The sequence below is a fragment of the Euwallacea similis genome, chromosome 1 (assembly GCF_039881205.1).
Source record: "Euwallacea similis isolate ESF13 chromosome 1, ESF131.1, whole genome shotgun sequence".
NCBI lineage: Eukaryota > Metazoa > Arthropoda > Insecta > Coleoptera > Curculionidae > Euwallacea > Euwallacea similis.
Window position 1 is genome coordinate 2,357,951 of NC_089609.1, and position 26,818 is coordinate 2,384,768.

At 38.1% G+C, this 26,818-nt stretch overlaps 2 protein-coding genes across 3 annotated transcripts in view; one reads left to right on the forward strand and one right to left on the reverse strand.

Annotated features, from left to right (window-relative positions):
* LOC136414506 (roundabout homolog 2-like) overlaps positions 1 to 7,826 on the reverse strand; it is a 146,882-nt gene extending 139,056 nt beyond the window's left edge. The window contains exon 1 of one of the 2 annotated variants that reach the window (XM_066398562.1): positions 7,337 to 7,826. Coding sequence is in view for 1 of the 2 variants with exons in the window: in XM_066398556.1 (XP_066254653.1) it covers positions 7,337 to 7,388 (52 nt within the window). In the remaining variant the exon portion in view is untranslated. The remainder of the gene's footprint in view (positions 1 to 7,336) is intronic. The other variant, XM_066398556.1, reaches the window with a different exon arrangement.
* The window catches only part of LOC136414661 (E3 ubiquitin-protein ligase sina-like), a 65,848-nt gene that overhangs the window by 4,007 nt on the left and 35,023 nt on the right, over positions 1 to 26,818 (forward strand). The gene's annotated exons all lie outside the window — the stretch shown is intronic.

Sequence of the window (26,818 nt, forward strand, 5' to 3'; positions counted from 1 at the left end):
CCGTAAACAGGTCTGATCAATTTTCCTGCATGCGGAACTCGTCACTTGTCGAGGAGGACTTGCTGAGAGTTACAGTCAGTTGAACTATTTTGCATTTCTAGGTATGTTCCTAATAAAGCCCAATTTTCTAGGCCAGTTTTAAATGGTTCTTGAATTTTGTGGGAAAATGCCTTACCAAAGTTTGTACACGAAAATTCCTTGCCGACGCAAAACTCCCTTACAACCCCAAAAGTAAAAAACCTAATTAAAAGTATTAATCTCAGCATGTTACATAAGTCCATTTAGTTGCTCTGCACGGTTCGATATTTCTCTTCTCGATATTAGAGACTTAGGTTAGCTCAGGTTAAAAACAAATAGAGAGGAAGAAATTGGATCTGTTTTATTTAAGAAATAAATTTAATAAATGCTTGAGTGTTAGCTTAAAAAAGTGGTGCATCGACTGCGGACGCATCTTAACATCGCTGTAACACGCGGAAAACGAATCGGGTATCCCCTGAACTGGGGCTCCAGAAAATGGTGCATCATAGTAGAACAAGTTATGAGAATTTTTTCTATCAAAGCCAGCAGGGGTTGCAGGAATAGTTTTTATTTTGATTAGGGTGACGGACAATGTTTTCCTTTCAAATATTCAGATTGATATTGTTGGCCGCACCACTGCTGGGACCGAGCGTTCAGATTCTACCAGGATTTTTGTTTGGGTTTTCTGGCAAGAAGGGAATTGATTCACTTGACACGTAATATAATCAATAAGCTACTACCGTAATTATTACCTTAGATCTAGTTTAAAACATGTTTCGAATAACAGCTTAAACGCAAATTAATTCGTAACACAACAACGCTGCCCAGGAATAGGCAATGTCGAGTAACCAGTGGCGGAGATAAGGGAAATCAGCATTATCACGCGATGGAGCATTCAATTATAGACCAAAACTGCTGCCGGATATTTTTTTGCAACTAACGCTGTGTCGCACTGAACTTGATTTTTGTGATTTATAGCCCTTGATCGAGTTGCATTTGAATTGTAAACGTGTGCATCGCAGAGGTCATAAAAATCATAGACGTTTCAAGAATTTTATTTGATATGCTTTGAAAGTTCCGAGTAATTTAGAAGATAATGTCTGTTGAGAACGGTATCAGCCTGTGAGTCATAAAAGGCAACTGCTAGAACTATGTCTATAAGAATAACCCACCTTAAAATGTCTTTCTCTAACCATCCCTGCGGTCCTGATCATGAAACCCGGCTCGCTTTATGTAATCGACTCGATAATGGATGGCCATGGTAGTTTTACCTCCGCGGTTGCGATCCCTGCGCCTGTGTCGTCAGAACATATTTAAATTTTGAATATTTTTTATTGAAGAAGAAGTGCTTTCTAATGTGCTTTTTGGTATTAAACAGAGTTTAAAATATAATTTAAAGATGAAAAGGGGTAAACACGGTAACCCTGCTTTTTGACCCTTGCGTGAAGAATCGCTATTTTTCACGATGCAACTCGTTGCTGAAAAATATGTACGGAGAAGCCCAATTTCAGGCCGATTTTGCTGGAATATCCAGTCCAAAACAACGAATAAAACGCATTCCTATTCACAGATATATGACGCAATATTATCAATGCCTCAAAGAACGACCGGCCTAAATATGATTATTGCTTAGGTTAGTGTTTTTTTTTCCTTCTCTGGCTTAGCGATAAGAGTAGTTAAAAAATCTAGAGTTAGTCTATCGCCTGTCGGGTATATATAACGATCGTTGATAATAAGAAATAAAGGTTTAATTAATTACGCCTACAATTTGATTTTTACTGTCACACCATTAGACGGTCTGGTTAAAAATGATTATTCAACAGATTTCCCCACTGCAACTTCGTCTAGGAGAGAAACAACGAATTCACGCATAAAACACAAAAACATTCACATTTTCTCGCTCAAAAAAATGTTCACTAACCGTTCGGTTAATGATAAAATTCGTTTTTAGAAGCCAAATAAAACAAACTGCCCACACAAGTAGAACACTCTTTAAGAAACGCCGAAGTGCGCTCCTCGAGTAGCAAATTGCCAATCAAAAAACAAAGAGTTTGACTTGTGACACTTGATATCTTCTGAGACATACTCTTTGCATTTGCTTTTAAAATAGCCGTATTGTATTTCGGGACAAGATACGCATCTGATGCTATCTCCAATTGCATTAAAAAGCCAGCCCTGTAACCGTTAAACATGTTGTAATGCATTCCTTTGTTGGCGTTCTTTGAAAACGTTTCCACTGCAAATTTGAAGTCATTTTGTTTGTTATTTTTGGTTATGGCCTGAACCCAATTGATGTAATCCTAGGAGAATCACATAAGCACAACCGATTTTTCAAGGCAACAGCTGCTATTCATAAAAATCCTTTAATACCCCAAAAGCAGATTAAACAAATATTTAGAGAAACGCTAAAATAGCAAAGCACAAAGCTAAAAATTCGTAAACTTTACGTGAAAATTTAAAAACGCAAAAATTCGGTCATTGCAAAGCAAAGCGCCTGTATAAGATAAGACAGTCTTATTTGTTTAAGAGCTTCATGCGTTTATTCAAATTATTGGCGTACTTTACCACATATCTTTTGTCACTTCGTGGAAGCTGTAAAAACGCTCCTTTAATCGCCAACGAATTCTCTGGTGCATGAAAGACGGCAGATAGGCGCAAGTATCCTCATTACAGCTCATTACAAATTCGTCACTTTTCTAAGCTAAGAATGGTGAATGGTTAATGAACTTGTAACGCGAGGAACTGCTAATTAATAGCTTTGATCTTGCCGCTGCTTTTTGTTGTCACTCGGAAATAAAATCTTTGAAAGGTACGTGGCATAGCTTCATGCTTCAAGGCGAAGGTATTAAACACATTCGCTAATTTCTCCATAGAGATGTGAGAGCGAGAATAAAGTGTGACAAATTTTAAGGAGCGATTATTAAAGGAAAATTAACGAAAATAATTAATTAAAAAAATATCAATAAAAATATTTCATGAAAAAAATGTTAATAAAAAATAATAAACTATTAAAAAGTGTAATTAATAAAAACAAATTTCTCAGGTGAGAAATTGTGAACAACCACGATTTACGGTGGGGTACGAAAGTACCACATTTTCAGCAATTTTCAATAGATGTCGGCGAACATCTTGGTATGGCGTTTGAGTTTTTTCATCGACCCAGATGTGCGTTTTGCCCTAGAAACTCCAATAAATTTTCTATCCTATTTTGTCATACACATATCCTATGTTGACTCAGCTTATCTCAGCGTAGACAGATTTAGGAGATTGAGTCTGTAAAAATCCCATTAAACTGCAATTTGAAACTTTAAAGCCAAGGATGAGAAAATATGTAATTTTGTTCGATTTTAATTGCTTGTATTCCTTTTCGATATCAAATTTGTCGTTCCCGAGGCTATTCCTTTAATTGCAAAACTGCAATAAAATTTGAGTTGAAGACGGAGTGGCAAAACTTACTTAAAAGCGTTTTCTTAAATATTGCCTTAAAGCTCTTTCAACCAAGTCCTTAAATTATTGATTAAATTGCAGATAACTGGGAGCACACATAATCCAATTAAGAAAATGTATCATTTACGAACGATCTTCCACTCAATTAAGCAACTAAATAGACGAATAAGAAGCTTTAATTAGACCATTTTAATTAAAATAAGCGGATTTTAAGCAGCATTTAAAATAGATTAGAGATTTGAAACATCCAATGAATGAAGTTTTTTGAAACTTCTTAAGCATTTTATGGCAAAAATTATATCACCGAAGTACCGGAACGCATAAACTGCTAATGAACCAAACAGCCCCAATGCAATTTTGCAGAATTGTTTAGTAATTTATCTCTTCTGCTAGCACCTACAGGGTGATGTAAAAGGTTAGATCGTATTTCCTTGAATCTTCGCTTTCGCCGAAAACTATACGGAAGTTTTTCAAAAACGTGATTATTCAGACATTTTCAACTATTAGATACGATCCTTGGAATTTGAGTTATTCTCTGGAATTTCGTGAAAAAGGCAGAACTTCACCTCCAGTATCTCAGAAATAAAACTCTTGCACAAGAAATTGAATTATTACAGAAACTCTTAATGGAATTAGCCACTAAACAGAGTACTCGGTAGTACAGCGAATTTCAACAGTACAACGGAGTGTGGCGCGGGATAAATCACAGCAAAACTCGAATTATATGGAGATATAACATATATCCCGACTGATTAAGCTTTGCGATATGACTGTATTAGAGGGAATTGAACTGATAAGAGGATGCAAATAAATTATGCTCATAATATGCCAATCGCGGAATATTTTAGTGCTCGACTCATTTTAGCGCGAATTTATTAGACAATTTGATTTACCACACAGGATTTGTGTAAGAATTTAGTTTGCATTGTTGCAATGCTGAAGCAAGAATGCATGTACCTGATACAGTGGGAATCATTTATAGCGACGTCGCTATAACGACGAATTGGTTGTAACGACTGACTCGTGAAGATTTCATTAGAGACGTGCTCATAGACCAAATGAGACTGAAGTGGAAATTTTACAGGCGATGATTGATATGTTAAAAGCTCTTCAAAAATAATAAACGGCAATAAATTGAATTCTCCATGAGATTATAGATAATTCTTTTATTTCGACATAGATTATAGCAGAATAAATTAACCATCTCATCGGGCAGTGGGGAGAATCTTGCAAAACATAAACATCGAATTTGGTTTCAACAAGATGTCGTTCCGCCACATAACGCTAGGAGAGTGGCTTATTATTCGTCTGAAATATTTCCAGGTAAAATCACTTCAGACAATGGAGACACATGTTGGCCGGCGCGTTCGCCAAATCTTTCCCCATTAGATTATTATTTATGGGGAACTATGAAAGACCTCATTTGTGCCATAAATCTGTGGCCCCCGGTATTAATGAGTTGCGAAGGAAGATCATCACAATATTAAACACCAAAATAAGAAGAAGCGACGTCTTAAGATCAATGTTGATTTTTAAGAAACGCGCAGTGAAGGGCCCCCAATAATTTTCTTTTATTTACTTTTTTCAAAATTTTAGTTCTTTTATACCTCCGAAGAGTTTTTAAAATTTTAAAACTGCATATTTTGAACTCCAAATCGCGCAATTTTGCCCCAACTCAACCAACCGACCTCGCATCTTTTACGATTACGACGATCCCCAAGGTTGAGCTCCAGAAACGGACACTTTGGATAACGTTGCCTGCTTGTAACGACGGGCATTATCCGTCTCTTGGTCCTCGTTCTAAGCGACTTCCTCTGTATTGCTTCTGTTTCCATGTTCTCAGCACATAAACAACCAATGAAAGAATCGTCCCTAAAACCTCTTAAAATTGAAGTAACGTCAACCTACTTTGATTCCGAACTACTATAAATCATGTTTGAAAGATAAATAAATCAATAGTGAGCTTCATTAATCACCATCACTGCTTAAGTTGATATTAGTATTCTCAGAACGCGTGCATGTATCTCAATTTCGAATTAATTACAATTACTTATTGATTAGGCTGCTCCATTTTAAATTTATAAACAGTCTTCCCAGCCGAAAGCACGAAACTACTAATCCCCGAATGTGTCCTGTGTTCATGGCTTAATAGATACCGAGCCTTGTAGCTGTTAATCTCTAACTGCAGTCTGTGGACCCGAAAATCATAAGTTGTTAACAATTTCCATAATTTTTCATATTATAGGTTTCAGCCTTGTTTACGATATAAGATATTGCTTATGACTCAAGTTCAAACACTTACATCTGTTTTCTTATCTTTGATTTATGCCATAGAGCCCGACGAAAGTCTATAATAGAGATATGCGGTTTTAACCATGGAGTTCTGTTCGGATTGCGTTTTTATTTTCCGGAAAAATATTACATGGCCATATCTCTTCCAAAAGGGCATTAAAACTTCTCTTAAATCGTGGGTGTTCAACAATATAAACTTTTTATGACTTTCCGACAAGAGAATTGTTTTAACTTAAGCCAAAGATAACAACTTTATAGCTCACTTTGTCGGCGCTCTTTGTTAATTAACGGGAGAGACAAATGTCAATCATGGTTATATTAAACTCATTAAGAAGTTCTTAACTCGCTTAAAGAACAAATAATAAACTGCTCAACGGATTAACTGCCATTGTTCGTTGTGAGAAACAGGATATCTCCTAATGTGTGAAATTACCTTCAATCCAAGCTATCCGCGCGTTTCTGAAATCGGGGCTATAAAGGCACCTTCAAGACTACATCCTTAAACGTGGTAACACAAGATATTAAGCCTACAATGAAGTCAAAAGGTGTTATGTCATTGTGTAAGAAGTGTCACGGGGGTGATTTACGGTTTTCGGGATGACAATAGCCTCTTTGAAAGAGCGGACCATCTTTCCATAGCGGAAAAAGGTCTATTTCGGAATCAGGTAGCAAAAGTGTATTGCGGTTGATATGGAGAAACTGTAAATGTGTCTGGGCTTTTTAGTTGAAATACACATATGCACTGGTTCCCAGCTGTGCCGTTTTCAGAAAGCATGAATATTATGGGAGTTTAAATTGGGGTTTCGGGGTGTCACTTCGCTTGTGCTTATGTGTAAGCAATGCACAAGTTCCAGGTGTTTAGTTATGCTTCAATGAAATCGTTTACGTCGCTAAAAATTTAGGATAGAGGGGTTGAAAGCTAATTTCGGGCTGCTCATGTGGCAGAAAAACGTAGGTATAATTCATGTGAGATGACCACACCCAATTGCCTCCTATAAGACTAAATGATCATTGCCAGTGCCTTAAAAATGCGGAGGAAAAAAGAGATTAAAATGGCATTTTTATTCATTAGTGATACTGAAGACCGCGAAGTTGATGTGTTACCACATAAGTCCTCGCTCACCTCATTAAACCCGAAAAAAAAACGGGAAATGCCCACAATCGACTCCAACTCAAAAACTTGCCGGTTTCGGATTACAAGAAATCACGCTCCGGAAATATCATAGGAAAACTGAAAAACGACCCTTTCAATGCCAGTCATTTTGCACCCGAGTCAATCAGTCTGGTCGAATTGATGAGTCCTCGTTGAGGTCCTCATCGATTTGGTAATCGCGGCGAGTCCAATAATGTTTACCCCAGAACACGCGCATAAAGGGCCACTTTCAGGCCTAGGGGTGAAAGAAGGTTCCGCTGGCCTCGTGCTGACGCATTGCTAGGTATGTGTTGCTCGGCGCTAGATTTCCGCAAAACCGCGTAAATTAAGAAACTTGATGGTTTCCGCTCGAGCTCAAGTCTGAGACTGATTTTCAAGTGAAGCTCAGATCTCTCTCAACCTTAAAAGAAAACGAGTTTTAGCTACCTTTTGCTAGCTGAAGACATCCAGTTATCAAGAAGATCGAAGACCACCACATTTTTTCTTCAAATCACTGTCAGTCACATTCGCTAGTTGTGTTACTAGCGACTAGGAATATTTTAACACATACAAGTGTTCACGCTGGGTTATCTCATGCTTTTCCAATAGGATAACCTTTGACTCAAATCCGTAGTCGATTGATCGAATTATGACCAAATAATTTAATCAAACAGTTCAGAAATATCCACAGTTTCTTAAAAGTTTGCCAGAAATAACGACTATCCACATGGCACTTAGATCAATGTCAAAAGCCTCGTGTAATTCACAACACCTGGAACTATCAAAAAAAGTCAAAGTTGCGGTAAAATTTTCAAAAAAATCACCCCGAACTGAAGTGAGCTACCGCGGACCGCCGATTTTGCGTGATATTTTCGTCGCTGCGCGACGTTTAAGCGACGTCCAATCTCTTTTAACGTCGCCAGACGACTGAAATCCGCGTACGAGGATGTATCCTGAATGATTCCCCCACCAGAAAGCTCGGATTTTACTACAGGGCGATGCAGGGCGCCGAATTTCAGCGATTTCAGCGAGAGCTTGTGTTCAACGTACGGAGCTTTTTTAGTTTTCAGGGGGAAACGCAGCGGAGAGCAGCTTTTACAGCCCATATCGACAACGATGCACTTTGGAGGTAAAAGCTACTGTTATGCTCCTACTCGTGGAAATGGTGGGTTTTGAACACCAAGAAAGGTTAAGAGGGTCTTGGGACTAATGCCAGGGAGTATCCAAATATACGGGATAATTTGGGGGCAAGAACGCTGAAGTAACGTAGGGGATGGCCGTTGATTTGTCCGATCAAGATTTCCTTGATAATACGTCACTTGTTGATTCAGAGTACATCCTTTTCCCTGTAAATCTCGAATTTTTCATGTGGATTGATCAACAAAAATCAACCATAACACAATTCTATTCGACAACAACATTAAAAAACTCTAGCTTTCGCACTCGAGCTATAAATCTTACCTTCAGCTCGTAAATGCTTGCAATAAAATCATTTTACTGCACGCTTATAACACAATTGATTTTTTCTTGTATACCAAATAGACCTTCGGCGTCAATGAAGTTTCAACCAAACTTATTTTCTAGGTTTTGTATATGAATAATAAAAAGGTTGTCTTATCCATAAACAAACGCATTAACAATGCCAAATTCGTCACAAAGAAAATTTTTTCAAGATTTATTGCTTCAAAAGCAGGCTGCTGAAGGCAATAAACAAACCTTAAAGATTCTTCAGGTATAGGGCGCAAGGCTGGCTTAAGCAAGCGGTAACTGCGATTTAGTCTTAAGTTCTTAATCGCCGTCCTTCTACCCCCTAGAAAACCGGCTGACCAGGTGAGTCCACCGCCCTGGGCCGTCGCCAAATCTCGCCTCCCCTCAAGAGCGGTAGTGATTGTACATAGTGTGTACGTATGCGTATGTAGATCATTTCGCACCTTGATTGCTTAGGAGACAAAATTCTGATGAGCTACAAAATCTTCAAAATCTATGCTAATTGATGGAGTTATAGCGAGGCCTAAACCTTATGGGAAGAGGTCTATACAAATCATGGATGCCAGGGGCGAAGTCGTAATTATTCCCGCAAATTTTGGCAAATGCTGTGTTTTGGGATTTAGCTCATATGAGTCGTTGACTCGTAAGTTAAGGCAGGACTTGAGCATAGATATTTTTTTAAAATTATTTTTTTTTAATAAATAGAACCGTCGAATCTCACAGTTGGTCGTTCAGCAACGTCAGTTGGCAATCCCCTAGAAAGCAAAGGATGGAAATTAGTATAATATCGTGATAAACAGTGGCGTAGGCGTGAGATAAAAAGCAGCGTTCAATACCCCACAATGTTCCTAATAGAGACATTAATTTCCGAACAGAAGCCCATTGAAAGATAATATCAAACATATCCTACCTATTTAATCGAATTCGAATTAAAACGGTTCTAACTCTCTCCAATATCCATTAACTGGGAAATGCCTATTACTTTTGTTATTAAAAAGCCATTTTATCGAAAAGAGTTATCAACCAAGGTCCTAACTTACAGAAAAGCAAGGGTAATAAAAAATCAATCGTTAACAATAAATTTTATGGGATGAAGCAGGTATTCGAGATCCTCGCACAAAAAGGCATTAGTATGATAATCAAATTTAATTTAAATTGAGTTTCTAAGGACCTTACTAGTTTGGGAACACGAAGACGTTTGAATCATAAAGTTAAATGGAAGAGAAAAATCTATCTTCGAGGCGATGGCATTAAGTCAGGGGAAACTAATTGAGTTTTTAAGGTAATCGCCGGTTTTCAAAGAATAATTTTTAAGTTCTTTTTTAGTAAAGCAATAAAAGGCCCTGCTTAAATTCATAACGTCAACTATCGTGCTGATTCCCAGGATTCGGAAAGACTCTATTCAATTGAAAATCAATGCTCACTAAGCCGAAAAGTGATGCTCAACCGTGCTTATATCGGCTGCTGTCGACATGTCCCTGTCATTTACAAAGTCAGGTCTTTATTTTGTTTGCTATAGTAGAATACAAATTTCCCTAAAGTTACGGTTACTGTGTAAATGCGGGAAATATGGCTCTATAAAGTTATGAACTCTGCAGAAATATTTTATGTGCCTTTATTACGTATTCTTGGGGAATTTTAATCGCTGTCTAGTCTGCTTTAAAGCGAGAGGGACAAATTAAATTGCATAAAAAGAATACGCTTGTTCCTCTCATTTCTTACCATTAGATACGAAAATCGTCACTTTGATCAGTACCCTCAGGGGAGAACTAGGGTGTGCATATGCCTATATTTTACCCATAAAATTATTTTTCGAACCATATTGTACAGGATTAGTTTCAGTAAAAACAGCAGAAAAATGGGAGATAGATGGATTCATTTTGAATCTACAGGATGTAACAAATTCTAGTCTTTTTATGGGGATCTCGGAAACGGTAAGAGATACTAAGTCGGTTAAATAGATGCAAAGTTGCGCATTTTGACGCTCAACAATAATTTATTTGAGAATTTAAAAAAAACCGAATACTTTCGGAAATATCCGATAAAAGCCTAAAATTTGGATTTTTGTTTTTGTCAAAAAACTCGAAAACCATTATTCGAAGAAAGCTGATAATGAAACATTATTAGAGCGCTTTTTGTCAGGATTTCTACTGGTGTGATCGGTATTTTTACTCGACGATTGGTTTTTCAGATCTCATGGACTATTTTGGATTTTTACAAAATTGGAATCTACATGAAATTTCGTTTCCAGTAATGTATTATGTTCCAGTATTTTAGTGGATTTTGTATGAATAAAAGTAAAAAACCTTTTCCATTTAAGGAGCCTTGAATTGCCAAGTCACCACAGAGTTCCCAAAACAACATTGTCAAGTCAACAAACGTTTTTTTTCCAATCGGTCAATTTTTGAATTGTTCATGCGCACGGTTAGATATAAATTTATTACCGTTGGCGACCGTCTCTTAAATCGGCCGAGAAAAAAATCGCACATGCGCGCCCTAGTCTTACACTAAATGGCGAATCTGGGGTTAAATGCCGCCACTGTTTTTGATAGCCATAGCGGCCCTAAGTGAGTTGTAACATGATGACAAATTCAAGCAAACATCCACAAATCAGTGCAAGACCACCCCTATCGGGGACACGTGCGGTGTTCAACCACCAGAGGTCTGCCTATATTTCATAATAAACCCTAATAAATCCCCATGGTGTCTTATACAACACCTCTACATCTCTACTAATCTCAGGGTCATTTTTAAAAGCCACAACTCCTTTTTTTCGAATTAGCGGGGGGCAGATAAGCATTGTTCTTGTCAACTGTGTCATCTCTGACTCTCCTCTTGAAGCTTACCTACGTATTTTATATCGCAAGTGCTCATCAGTGAAAAATGGTAACTACGCCGTTATTCTCGCTCTTCAAGGCCTGAATTATCGCAAAACGTAATTAGATTCGTGTAAAGCCTACATATTTCTATAATCGCAAACCAAAACTATGCACGAAACGGCTCTGACAACAGATATATCACTTCGGTAACAACGCCTGTCAACACCGGCGTACTTTAGCTGATTTACTTACGGCTGTAAATTCCATCTGCTTAGGTTTAATTACAATTTCATTACCGGAGTACAAGAATTTCAGATGGTGATAACAACGAAGGATTTGTAATGCTTGAACGTGTCACATGGGCTGGCTGACTCGCTTCATGATCACGAAATCGAGTGCTTCATTTGGCCAATAGTCTCTAATTTAAATGGATTATCAGACTTCAATTCTCTTCACCAAATTAAAGCCAGCGAACGTAATTGCAATGAACTGATTGTCTCAATGAGACGTGAGCGTGGAGCAATAAATTAATATGGCTTGGTGTCAGAATGAGGCATTAATGAAGCTCGAACAGGTAAAAACAACCCTCGCTGAAGGTGAAGTGCTCGATAGCCCTATGTACTCCCAAGCTAATTTTAGTACCGGCCTTGTGAGGGGGCGAAGGTGGACGACGGCTTTCCAGGACCTGGTCGGTGATACGGGGGGCGGGGATTGAAAATTTCGCCCAGGGCGCCAGACTTGCTAAGGCCGGCGCTGGCTAATGCAAAACCCAAACATAATAAGCATAAAACGTAGTTTATAAATGTAGTTCAAAAGAAGAGAGCCAGTACGAATCTGTACTAAAAGGCAAATGCCTCACAGCACGTTTTTTCTCATAGCCTTACACTCACCTGTGTCTAATCGACATTAAGACCGGAAATTACCACAAAGCTGCCTTTTCTGGAAATAATTCTCGCTTGCAAGCATCTGGAAACGTATCCATTACTGACGAGAGTCACTAATATTAAAATAATAAGCCATGTGCCCGTAACTTACTTCTGAAGGATCATTGAGCAAAGATGAAACTTCACCTTTATGGCACTAACCATCATCAGTTTTCCAAATTAGTGCTCTCAATTATGTTATTTACACACCTTCGGATGAGTTTTTAAGGCAACCTTTCACAAGAAGGAAAACAAACATGCCATCGATAAAACTTCTAGGAGCACTCCAGGGCCCACTGATGTTACATTCTCATCATTTGCCTAATTAAAAGTAAATATTTATTAAAATTTGCCTTTTTGCCGCGCAAGTTCTCTCTTAGTTCTACATCAAAAGGTAAACACTGCAAGAGATGGCTTTTTGAAGCCCTTGGAAGAACTTTTTAATCATATTTTGTTGCTACTCGTAGTTGGGCCTTTAGAATTGCGTCATTTGAGAAGTATATTATGCGGCTTCAATGGGGTTCGGAATTTAGAGATTTTAATTTTTTGCAAAGCAGAGAAGCAAATTTTTATCATTTTGCAAATATTTCTCGACAGAATCGAAATTAAGCAGAAACGAATATTCAAAAAGTCTCAGGGAATTAACACGCTACACTTCTATTGAGACGAACGTTATATTGATTGCCAAATCACGTTGGAATTCTGTTTTGTCACTTTGGATTTCAAACACTTTTAAAACGTTCATCAGTCCGTCCCTGATTTTTATTTGCTTCAGCTTTCAGCGAACACAAGAATTTAAGCGGTAAAGGTCTTTGGATTGGTCAACATCGGGCGTCCCGCCTGGGGGTTTTGAAAATCCGAACCCTTGACCCGGCCGAAACACGTTTCGATGTACAATAAAAGTAACATCTATCATTGTCTGCTTTTTATTTTTCTTACTGTGAATTGTTCAATTCGCTCTGCGCTGAAACATTAACAAACTCCCATTAAGCTCTTAAAAATTAAAACCCTTCGAACCGCTTCCCCCGGTCGCGTTTCATTACCAACTTCGAAACTCCTGCCGAAGAAGTAATTTCACCCCTCATAATCAAAAATCGAAGTGCATCCTCATTACCCCTAATCACATCTCCCTGCTCGCACCGGTGTGTTTCATTAAACGGGAAATGGCTTCATAAATCTAACCAAACTCCCAACTTGGAGTTGGTCGCGGGAGTTCCACAAGTTTCGCCATATCGCCTTCTTTGCCTCGAACTCCGCTGCTTACAATGGAAAGTATCTCGAGTAGTATTATTGGAATTCTGTAGGGATTAATTCGTTTCGATCTCAAAATGATATTACACCGGCCCGATTTATCAATTGGCGAAAGTTTTCCTTATCTTTCCGATGAGTTATGTGGAAAATTCCTCCCCGAGAAAATGGTATTAAGTCTAAAGAGGGTCCGGTGTGTGGTTAAAATATGTTATTTGAAGAAATTGAAACCCATGTGTAGTCAAATGAGGTTTAAAATTGAACAATTCTGTACTGAGCAATAATGTTAGAGGTGATACAAACCAATTCCCTGAATAATCCCTCTCTAATTATCTTACCCAATCCCTTACCTAGACAAGCAAATCCATGATTTCTTAGGGAACCAAACAGATTTTTAGAAAATTCGGATTTTATTAAGCACCAAACACTCGAGAATCAAGACTCAGCACTGAAGATCTTACAAGTAACATAAACATGTACAGGGTGGTCCACTTAAGATGGTGCATTACCTTATCTCAAAAACCGTAAGGTTTTGAAAAAAAAGTTTAATATAGAAGTTATTCAGTTTTTCATGAATTTATATTTTATGATTTTTTCGAAGTTACGAGGTGGTCCAGAAAACCATGGCGTGACAAAAATTCAATACAAATCAGCCTTCGGTTATTTCTATAAAATGTCAGTAGTTCTGTAACCACCTGTATTGTCATGGATCCATCTGCGTTATCCTGTTGTATTATTCTATGCAAAGACGCCTGGCGTGATGGACAAGCATTGCAAAGCAAGATAAAACCGCCCTTAACCATTGAAATCACATCATTCTTCCTCATAATTTTCTGTGAGTAGTTGCAAGTCTGATCATTATAAATTAGTTCTTTAGTGCAACAAAAACATCGAATTACAGAAGTTTGCAGATTTATTAACCCACAAACTTTCGTTAATGTAAAGCAAGAATTTCTTGATGGATTACATTTTTGTCAGAAGCAAAGTGGTGCCTATTTAATTTAATTAATTTCTTATGAACAAAAAAAGTTTTTTTTATTGTTTATGCACTATGAAACTGAATTTGTATTGCATTTTTTTCGATATTTACTTTTTTCCATTCATAGCTCTTTTTCTCAAAAATTCACCGATCGATTTTAAATCGCACCATTAAATGTAGGATTGAAATCATTTTAATTTGTGGTATCACTTCACCCATGTTCCAATTTTTAAAAATCGGCCATTTTGCCCTACTAGTGATGTAAGCAACTTTTAAAAAATAAATAAATGTAAAAAAAAATTTTTTTTGTTCCATTTAATGCTGCTTTTAATTTTTTTTAACTAGTTTGTTGAAAATTTAACAATGGGAGGGGAGGGGGGTAGGTGAGTTAGAACCGCACGGTATCCGAAGCCACAAGACATGTACCTGCAATCCCATTTCCATATTTAATGCTTTGAGAGCCCTTGACAACTTCGGCATGTTTAGGAATATTTTAATATTAGCAACGGGGGACCTTCGGCATCTTTGTGTTTGATGCGTGACGAATTCGAATGAAAATATAAGTCATACATCCATAAATCCAATTTCAACAACAGTTGAAACGTGAATGCAAGAATTTTGAAGCCATTTATGATCATAAACTGATGACGAAAAGGGATTAACATCTAATCCATCCTTCTTGTTACCACAATTAAAAAATCATTAAAGTTTTTGACCTGAAATATCAACAATCTTAGGTATAGTTGTACAAACATTGAGCGCCTATTTGCTTGCCATGACCATAAATCTGGTTGTCCAAAAATATTGTTAACCCTTCAGTTAGACATGAAAATTGCAGCTTTAATGGGCCGGAAGGCTTAATGGGGGTCCGAATGGTAAACATGTACATTCTGATGAATACTGCATTATTAGCACTGTTAGGTGTAAACTTTTAAAAAGATTCATCTCAGATTCTGATCGTTTCTTCTTATAAACTTTTCTCTTCCACAGCAAGTATTTCTGTTATTTGCTTTCCCAAAAGTAAGCGTTAACTACATATAACTCAGTTTTTCCATCTGACTGAAGATTTCCTTGATTCGTTTAGAGTTGGGCTGCTTCGAACCGGCATTCTAAATTAGCGGAGTTCTTGCAAACTATCCCTAAATTGCCTCTAACGTTCTAGCCTAACAAACTGGAGAACGGACGTTGTTGGAATGATCAATAGGGCGAATTTTCGGTATAGACCACTTTCGTTTTTGTTTAGTTTTCATGTAATACTCAGTGAAATTTTTCGACAATAACTGCCACGCATGAATACCATTAATGAAGTTCAATTTTATATGATTACAGCCGAACAAATTTCTAAATTTTCCAGCTTTTTGACAACGTTTCCATCTTCGAAGGCACAATTCCTACGCTAGAAATGCGCACTTTGATAACGTGAAATTGACCCACAAGGGCGCTGAAAACGAGGCACGGCTCCAGCTTTCTCATAACTTTTTCCAGCTCCCTACAGGATTCTATGAATCTGAGGAAATGTTTGTGCGAAATCGTGCAGAAACGATGTTGCACAGCAGAGTTCCTGCATCTCCCAGGTTAACCTCAAGTTGGGCAGTTCCATCTTGTCTAAGAGGCAGCTTTTTTATTCACCCTGTCCTTCTGCAAAACTGGGACATGCGGCCCAACAAAAGAGGATTCGAAATAATGTCACATGCGAGCTTTTCGCCAAACCCCCCAAAACTGTAGTCTCACACGATAAACGATTTTACTTGAATTGGAATTAAACCAGGAGATCCATGGAAGCATTTCCTCGACTAATCTAGCTAACTGCCGCCGAAGTTAGCCAAGAAGGATTAGTTCCATTAAGAAATATGTCACCTAGTTACCGGAATTAACCGGATTAATGCAAATGAGAGTTCACCTGACGCAGCTTTGTGCTCTCGAGGCCTTTATGGATTAGGGGCTCGAACCACAATTCACCTATACACACAGATTGTGCATAATAGGATTTAATAGCCACTTACAGTTATACGTTACAATACATTACCGGAGAAGGGTAGGAAATTTAATTCGCAGACAACATTTTAGGCTAAATGTTTGGCCATAAACCACAGACTAAGTGATAGCATTGGCGGGGTGAACGACAACGTGGACGCTTTATCTGAAAATGCCAAAAAATAAATTGGGACATCTTCCATTCCTCATTAACATCCCCACAAGACCAACGTGTACATACGCCAGACCTGCTCTTATAGGCTCTAAGTGTTAGTAACTTCTGAAGACTGGCAATTACTAAGTGGTCCGCCACTGACGTGGGGTTAAATTGAGAGGGATGGCAAATTTAAAACCGACACAAGACGTCAAATGAGGGCCCATTTACATAACTGCACCGTTGATAGTAACTTAAAAGTCGCCAAGAATTAATTCTGGCCGCTGGAAGTTTTAATGGAGGCTCCATGTTTTAAAAAGTTGCGTCGATTTTAATTAAATGTTACATGTTTTTAGTACGTGAAAAAGTTCATAAAGGCCTGAGAATAGTTTTGAAATGCGGAACAAGCCTATTCTTGGCAGAAGACAATGGTGTGGCTATGAGCAGAGACTCAAAATCTATTGGGAGCTTATCCATCGAGTTTCAAGTAAGCGGAGCGATTACATAGAATGAAATAGTTAATTACGTTACAAGGCTGGAGGAGAGTAATGTTTTATAGGGCGAGTCATGGGCGAGACCTAATAACAGACATATATTTTCGGTTGCGTGACTTACAATATTCCCTTTATACGACCGACTTTAGCTGATACTCTAATCATTTTTTATATTTTATTTCTCAACGAGATAAACAAATGTCCAGGGACGCGGACATTTTTCAAAGTTTTCTAGCATTGGTTCGCGGAAGGCCAAAAACCTATCCGCACCTCCATATGGTGTGTCCTGGATGCCTCCCTGGAGTCCTGGGAACCCACCACGGAGGATGGCGAAGGATGGATATCCCATGGGTAAAGCAGCTGGATGCGGGCCTACCGAAGGAACGGCCTTTTGCATCATTAGAAACCAACCCTCAATGCAAACACGACGGGAAAGCCCATAGAAGGTCGATTTCGAGAAAAAGAAAATAATAGAGATTGGAAAATCCAGTCCCTTAAGTCGACTTTCCGGACCGGAACGGCAATGATATTAGGTAGAAAGAGTGACCAGAAAGCACACACGTTCTGGCTGGCATCATTAATAGTTTCTGAAGTTTAACCGATTACCCGGTACACACATGATTAAAAATCAAGTGTTATTTCCACTGAAGAATGCTTGAAAGGGTTTCCGTGGTCTCCAAGACTTGCGGAAGTGTTTCCACAAAACCATTTTTAAATCGCTGTTTCCGTTTCGACTTTTAGGTCGCATTTACGCCAAGCTGCCCAGCAAACTTGTTGGTGGCAAAGTAGCAGATGTCCCAGCTCTCGCAAGAAATGAACCCAAATAAGTCTAACAACTTTAACCCGTATTTCATCCTAGTTATCACCCTCAATTTGCTTCAATGCGTCACCCTCATACCTCTGCCGTTATTTCCTTCTTTCGAAATTCTTACTGCAAACAAAAAGCTCGTAAATATTCCTTAGCCTAGGGTAACTTAGGAGGTTTTACAACGTCGGATTAACATAATCGTAAAAATTTAATGACATGAGGCCCAGAATTGTTCTTTGGCAAACAAAAATATAGGGCTCAACAAGCGCGTCTTTGTTTGTTCAGTAAAGAATTCTTAAAACGGATTTTGTGAACGAGAAGTAGAACATATTCCAGAAATTCTGATTGACATGCATAATGTGTGTCTAGAACTAACACTGCAAGCTATTCAAAAAGCGAGCGATTTTCATGTCTTGTAGAGTAAAAAAGCTGTTCCCAGTTACATCTTCTAATACCGAATATCCCTCAAGTATAAACGGAAAATCTTTTAAAAAATTTTAAGGAAGTCTGTTCCCAAAATGAGTTTAAAATCGCGACAAAAAACTGTCGAAAAACATAAAATATTTTCTTGAAATCCAAAGAAATTCCAAAAAGTTCCTATCAAAAATCACTCTTGACCTAATCTGACCTGAACTGACCTGAGCCAAACTTTAAAATTTCAAATAAACATTCTCCGTGTCGCCACCACATGTAAAGAGATATCGACTGATTGCACATTGTTGGGACACCCTGTATAACTAAATTGTCTCTTATATAAGTTAATCACAATTAGCTTCGCCGAAACTAATTACCTACAAAAGTAGACCCATTTACACACACCCGACATTATACACTAAAAAAGAACACCATCAAAGCCCCTATAGTCCCTTTCGTTTCTGTTTACTTTCGATTTGAAAGCGGCAACAAAAGATTATTGAAAGCCGATCAACCGCATCGAAAATCGAACGCTTCAAAAGAGAGAAAGTGTCCATTTAGAAAATATGCATCTGCTGATTCGTTCGGTCTGTCCCGATAAAATGTAGGGGTGCAAAAAACAGAGCAGATCTCAGGGTGAAGGGCGAATTTTGAGCTTGGTTGTAATGAGCGAAATGCTGATTTTGGTGGTCAAACAGCAATTTCGATCTCTGGAATTAGAGCTAAAGCGTTATTATTTTTACGCACAAATGGATGGAAACAGCTTGTTTGCGTCTTAGTTTCCATAGCGGAAACAATGAACTTATGGCCAGCGGGCTTTGTTTCATTTTTACGGCCCGTCGCTCATAGCAACGGGCCATAAAGCTAGAACATCGCCCGTCGCTCTTGGTAACGGGCCGTAAAGTAAAAATAGCGCCTGTTTTTTAACGGCCTTTAATTAAATAACTAGTTACATATTATATACATGCACATATTGCATGCAGAAAATGCGAGGCGGATTCTTTTATTTTGTTGGGAAAATAGGGGTAGTTGGAGCGGTAGAATTGCACACGTGCGTATGGCTTGTGCATGTATAAAATATGTGGAAATACCTTGTCTCAGTCGTTGAGAAATGACTGTTTTCGACGTGAATCATGGTTCGCACGCCCCGAAAGAAGGATTACGCCCTTGACCGAATAAAACCTTAAATCTCGGTCGCGGGCATAATCTTCTTCTTTCAACCCTCTACACGTAAAGAACTATTAACACACGTCGATCCTGCATTGAAAGATGTAGATTCTGGAGGGCTGGTAAGTTTAAAAGAGAGATTTTTCCCCTTTTGAGGGTAACACATGAATGCACCATGTGGACTGATCTTTCTCTCCATCGGCAATATATTGACCTTTTGCACCTCTCATCATTAATTCCAGATCCAATGACAATAAATTTTTTGTGCGTCAAATAGAGAGCCAAATATTCTCGAATTCATCTCAACTTGATTCTACATAAAGAAACTTCCACATCAAATAAAACTATTGAGGAAAAATCCTAATTTTCCGGTTCTGTCTAGACGGATAGTCTGCATTTTCCCTCCATACTCCTTTTGCACACCAAGTCTAACAACCTTTCAAACCCCATTATCCTTTGATTTCGGCAACCAGCCAGCCCTTTATGATTAATATTGTTCGCCCGGGGCTGGCAACAATATAAAATAATAAGAACTTCTACATGCTGTTTAAGCTTTAAGCTCTATCAATATTATAAATCTGCAGTCTATTCAACTTAGGCCAAGTGAAGTGACAGGGTGCGAAATTATGTCACTGGGGTCAGTTTTTTCTAGTGTATCATGGGAAGGGGTGCTACAAAGTAAACTAGGCATGCGATGCATTTTTGAATCGCTTGAAGGGTTAATAATTTTATTTTATTAGCCCCTCCGGAGTGGGCTCACGACAAATTCTACGAGCAGAATTCTATTTGTTCTTCTCAAAGGGTATGTTTTTTATTAAGCAAAAAAACCCAAAAAAAATATGGGACCATAAATTTCGCGAATTGCAACCTAAAATTTTAAAATCCATTTTAATTTATCTCTTAACATTAAGATATGTTGCCGTTTTCATCGTTTTGGCACAATAAGGATTCGGCGTCTGCCACTCAGGCGTCAGAATGATTCCGCGACAGACTTTCAGGCGCAAGAAAGATTCGGCGGCAGATTTTTGAGCGCAAAAAAGATTCGGCGGCAGTTTTTCAGACGCAAAAAAGATTCAACTATAGCTATTTAGGCGCGAAAATGTTTCAGAAGACTTTTGAAAGAAATGTGCTACTATCGTAGAGGATGTGTCGAGATATCTGCGATTAAACCTTCCTCAACTTATATACCGGATGTTTCAATTCCCTGGACACAAACCAAGAATAGAAACAAAGTTGGTTGGGTTGAATTACTCGTTTATACTAATGTACTTTTGGCGTATTTTTTCCACTTCACGTTGTGCCGTCAAGAATAGCAGGCATTGTTTCAAACTGAGGATCACCAACAAGTGAATAAGTAGAAATCCGTGTTAAAACATTGTCTGGAACGTGAAATTTCGTTTTCGGTCCGTCCCGTGCCGCGGAAATTTAAAATTCCTTCCTAATGGAATTGTCATTTTTTTAGAGGGTAAAATTACGCTCTGTCTCTTTGGATCGTCGTTTGACTAAGTAACGGCTAATGTCGCGGGGGCGTTTTTGTGGTATTGCGCCCTTAAGTTAAAGTAGTTTAAGGAATTAAGAATGATTTTAAATGTTCCTGGAAAAGCTATTACATTCTCTTAATTTGGTGCTGAAACCTTTGAAACTGTTGTATTTTAAAGGTTTTGGAAATAATAGTCTTTTTGCGTTCTTTTAAGATTTTTTCATTATTTTGCTCACTGCGTACAATTTTCTTAAGATTTTTGTCCGTTAAATTTAACGAAAGAGTTGCAGCTTAATTGCGCCATCAGTAGTTGGTGACTCGAAGACTTTGGTCATCTGAGGGGGCAAGTTGGGGAGGGAGCACATGATGTGCAAACAGAGCGACAAATTTAGGGTGTTCCGAATTTAGGAGGCTCCAAATTTAGGGGATTGCTAATTTAAAGGCGTCGAATTTAGGGGGCGGCAAATAGTTGCATGAATGTTATTTTGGTATACATATAATATAATTCACCAGCGTTATAAAGTACATTATTGTGGTCAGAACTTCCAATTTAAATGCCAAAGCGCGCGGCGCTGACGTGAGAGTCCGTACACGTAGGGCGATGATTAAGCCATTTGCTGTTTATTAAACATCTGATAAATAGATAACAACTGCTGATGAGTTTATCTAAGACGTCCCTATACCATTTTAACGCCTACTTGAGGGCTTTTCCGCACGATCGCCCTTTATTTTACCACCATGCATGCTAGTTTTTCACTTTTAGACTTAAGTAAATTTTTTTTCATTATAGTAAAGTAAACAAAATCAAGCATTAATTAAGACTGAAATACAAAAACAACGGATTCCAATTACCATGGCAACCATAAATAAACCAACAAGAGATGATGGCCACATCGTGGCCTATTAGCTCCCTAGGTAATTGACGAGCTATATACGTGCCATTATTAAGCCGTTTTTAGCAAAAAGGAAGAAAACATGTTGTATAGTTTTTGCATTCAATGTACACACGGGGGAGGTTGCCTGGCACAGGCTCTGGTAGGTATCGGCCGGGGGGGAGGTTGGGCCCAGGGCGGCAGACTTTCCTGACCGGCGATTTTTCTTGAAGGTAGACTTGCTAAGCCGGCTTTGGCCCTGACTATCATTGATATAATTAATACCTTAAAGGCAATAATACTTTTCTTCACGTAGTAATTGCTGTTTGTCTTTTTCTCTTTATCCAATTTTTTTTTAATCGAATATCTGCCGACGCCCTTTATAATCGATTTTCCATTTACCCTAAAAGTTCCCTTCGGAAATGAAAGGAAATCTTGGGATGTCAAATTCCATTTATATTTACCCAAAAATACTGCCTACTTCTTCATGCAAATGGTCTTAAGTAGTCGTGCATAACAACGATGGTTTTGGTGTGGTTATGCCAGGAACGTCTTATTCAGAAGGGGGCGACGATTTATTAGAATAGGAGGCATCATTTGAAATTATGATTGAGGAATATTGTTGCCAAGCATGTGGAAAGCATAATAACAAATAAGTGGAATAATTCTTCAAATTATCCAATCCCACAGCTGGCTTTAGCTCCTTTCCTATTATCCCATACAAATTTATGGCTATTTGGACGTTTCACAATAATACATTGAAACTTCTCTCCCACGTGTGTTTATTCGATAGAGTACTCCCGAAGTTAGTTAAAAACACTAATGCTTTTCTACTCGTTCCCCTATGTTTGTGTTGATCACAGAAGTGCCCTCATAGTCAAAAAGATTAATGGACTCCTATTATTGGCTGCGAGTTCAGGTGCTGCTCCGTTTAGACAATGGATAAAGTAAAGGGGACTTTTTAGAGAAAAAGGGAAAAAATTCGTGTATACAAAGGTTTCCTTATTTCATTAAGGGCCAAGTTACTGCTGGTACACTTACCAGGAAATGATTTCCAGGGAAACTTTAAAAGGAATTTAGCTGCGTGGTGGAAGTTGTGTTCAAGGAAATAATTACTAGGTTTCCATGCAAATTGGAAACGTTCTCAAACCGAAAATTCTAACTCATGGCAATGACTGTTTCCTTATTTACTCATTCTTATTTGGTGCTTGCTCCATCATTCGATATGCAGCTCCGATAAGGATATCTCGGGATTGGTAAGAGAGACAGGACAGTATTAACCAAAATTGATTTACTGATGTTTGCCCCACAATAAAATGTGTGATAAATAAAATTCACTCAAATCCCACGATAATTAGTCACAAATTTATAATGTAAATTACGACTTACCAGTATCGTCTTAAGTTGATTTTATGTCACGAAACAGTGAACTTAAATACCCACTCACCAAAACAAAGATGTCTCTTTCCCTCCATTACGTTTTAATTCTTGAATTTTCAAAGGGCCCCTAAATTGGCTTCCTAGCAAAACAGCTCAACTTAACAATAACAAAGCTGTTGAACGTCTAACCGAATCTCCGACCTTTTAAATACCTTCAATAATAGCATGAAAACCTCTCAAGTGAAGACATAATAGACCTATTTTAGCCCTTGAGTGTGTACCACTAAACTTACATCCCGAAAAATCCCCGAAGTCGAATAATGGGGATATGTTTTGGTTCAAAAGTCCGGGCCAGCATAGGGGATTGCAAGGCAGGATTAGGAAATCGTTCATTATATTCTTTGAAGCATCAGTTGGGAAGACGATTAAATGCAGGTGGAAGTTTCTTATGACTATGAAGTCCGTGAAGATAAATGTGAATTTGCGTAAACGATTGAAAAGAGCTTTTCTACAAACTCAGTGATATTTTGGCATCATTTTCAGGCAAGATTTGTCTGGACATTAATGCACTTAATCACCAGTGATTGTTCCACTATTTGCTTTCCTAAGAGATCAATTTAACATACAGGGTGTCCCAAAAGGAACGGGACAAAGATCAACGGCAGATTCCTGCCATCAAAATATTAAGATCCATCGCAATTATATTCCGAAGGTTAATACCAACAAACATACAGAGTGTTAAAGTTTAAATTTTATTTTTTATTTTATTTCATATCTTCACAGTCTTTTAACCTACGATACTGAAATTTAGTATATGGGAGTTTGCAGAGATGAGAAGTAAGCTAGTGCTATTGATTTTATTGTAGCTAACAGGAAACGCCACTTGAAACCGTCTTGGCTAGTTAAAAGGGCTCTAACCTTTTTCTGTGCAAAACCAGTAGTTCCATTAATAAAAAATATTGTTCTGTTTAATATTTTAGATTAAAAAAGGTACACCTATTAGTAGCGTCAAAAACTTGATCGTTTTCGAGATATTTGTCGTTTTAATAACGCTGATATGTTCATAATGTAATAACGGTACGTGTGCTATGACTATAAATTAGAATTTAGAAAAAAATTGCCCAAAAGCAACTTTACTAATTCGTATAATACAAATAAGCCAGTATATCTAGATAATTTAAAGACCAATTTTGTATTATATATTGTATCGCTAGCTCTCGGCTCTATTCAAGAATACACACATACGAACATTCATGAGACATTGAATTAGCAAATATCTCGAAAACGGTCAAGTTTTGACGCTACTAATAGGTAAACCTTTTAGAACACAACAATTGCGCTAGATCTTAACATTTTGATAATAGGAATCTGCCCTTGCTGTTTGTCCCATTATTTTTGGGACACCCTATATGCAAGCGATTTCGATATCATACAGGGTTTTTCTATTAACTGCACTTTACCGCATTTTTAGAGTTGCGGGAGTAGCTTTATAATTAACAATATAATTGGGGGTTCTTTTCGCACTCGTTGGGAAAAAAAAAGAAAATGCACTTTCAGCTAAAAAAAAGGAACCACAAATACCCTTTTCGTCGATTCACCAACCAAGTTCCTACCCAACACGTGCAAAAGTGTCTTTGGACGTGTTAGAAATTATTACTACCTTTAAATTCTGTCACATTCATTAAAGAACATTTAAGAGTAGTAGCGGCCTTATGGGGGAAATGAGGGTGGGCGGCGCGTCGGCGGTTTTTCTTGGGGGTAAGGAGGCGGTGTTTAAAACTTTCACCCGAAGCGCCAGATTCGCTAAGGCCGGTCCTGTTTATGAGCCTAACTAAGATAATGTCTTCGAATCAGATTTAAACAATGAGTGTGATTGATGTGCGTGTACACTTTGCTACAGAATTCGCACCTACTAGTAGAGAAGGACTGAGAGGAGAAATTCTAAAAATTTCCGGATTTGATTTTCCACCTTTTCTTTCCCTTAAGTTCATAATTTAGTTTACAGCTAGTCAGAGCATTATTTCCCATTACATCCTATTCTGTCCGAAAACAGCTTTTTTCTTACTTTATACAGACATTATCGTTAGTATCCACACCATTTTGGCTAATCTATCCCCTTAAGGCTTGTTAAATGGCAAAAACGTCACTCCGGACCTACGGCTCGTTATTTTCTATTAGAGGCCCCATAGAAATCGAAACATAAAAAATGCAGAATCGTCGTAAATATTTTTCGGTGAAATTGCACACACGACAGGGTTTTCATTAGGGTCGTGCGGGAGTAGTTTTTCAATGGCCATAATTGTGAGGCCGCGTGTTTGGACTTTAGGGGTAACTTCCTGACAACCCCGTGGTGAGAGTAGGAGAGAGAGCTATTGCACCATAGGTTATTTTGCTGCCAGGATTTTTTGACCTGGAAGTCTGATCTCGGTTAACGTCACGTTAGCCGAGTCAAATTTCTGAAAATTTATTTCAGGCTTCTAGTCTATGTATTTTTAAGAAGATTTTTAGGTTTAAATGCTTTAAAATAATACTGGATGAACAATCGAGCCTAAATTAGGTGCTTTTTCTGGATTTAAAACACCCGTTTTTCACCATGGATATTGATAGCGGGACACTGGATTCCCTTTTTCCTAATTTAAATTGGTTCTCTCTCCAGTTTGTTCCATAATTTATATTGTTGTATACAGACTTTGGTCGTTTACCGATTCTTTTTTGCGCAGCTGTAATGTGCAACATCTCTAAACTTTGATCGAAACTACCCTTCCCAAGTCAATGGCGAGAAAAATCTCCTACCCTTCGCTCTCTCATTCGCACTGTATTACTAACTACAAAAAGTGTCAAATGAATGCACGGTGTATAAATCCTTATGGACCTATAAATCAAACGGATCAATGGCTCATTATCGCGGCCCACTGGCCCAGTGACACCCTCTATATGGGGTTGCTTGTTGATATAAAAGACTGAATGCCAACAAGATATATGGCGGTCCTCATTAGGACTCCCAATGCTTTATTTTATCTTCGTCGTTAGATTTGATAAAATACAATATCGGTGCGAGGAATCTCTTAAATCGCTCGTGTCCCTGATCATCGAAGGGGCTCCGTAATGACATTGTGTATTGTGGGTTTTTATAATTGTTATTTTTTATGAGAGTTCTTGTTCGAAGGTTAAGTCACCTCGAACGCCGACCTGAACCAAATCGGTTAATTCCTAAGTGCAGCACCATAAAATGGTAATAGCAACGCTGGTGCAAACCTCTTATTGGCCGCCCTTAATTAGAGCCGGCAATAATTAATAAATTACGAACTAATACTATTTTTTACAGCAATAATAAGGAAAAAACCTGGTTGTTCTTTACACAATACGACCCCTTGATTTAGCACTGCGACTTTCTGCTTCACCCCAGCCAAGATTGAAGGACTTACTTCCGTTGGCAACCTAACAAAAGACGTCTTGAGACTTATTTACGGAGTGAAAAATTCTATGAATGCTTGCAAATCCTATTGTACTATTAAAGAATAATGGCAGTGTGCCTGGAATAGAATAACCAATGAGGCTTTTTCCCTTTCAGGGACTGCAGTATTATTAAAAAAATCTTAGATCTACAGAGTCCAAAGTCTATTGCAATTTCAATGATACATCAGCAGCTCATTCAAAGGCTGATTACTTTTATTACCCTGAAAGCCCTTAGTGCTTTTAACCGACCAACATCCGGAGGAAACGGTCAGC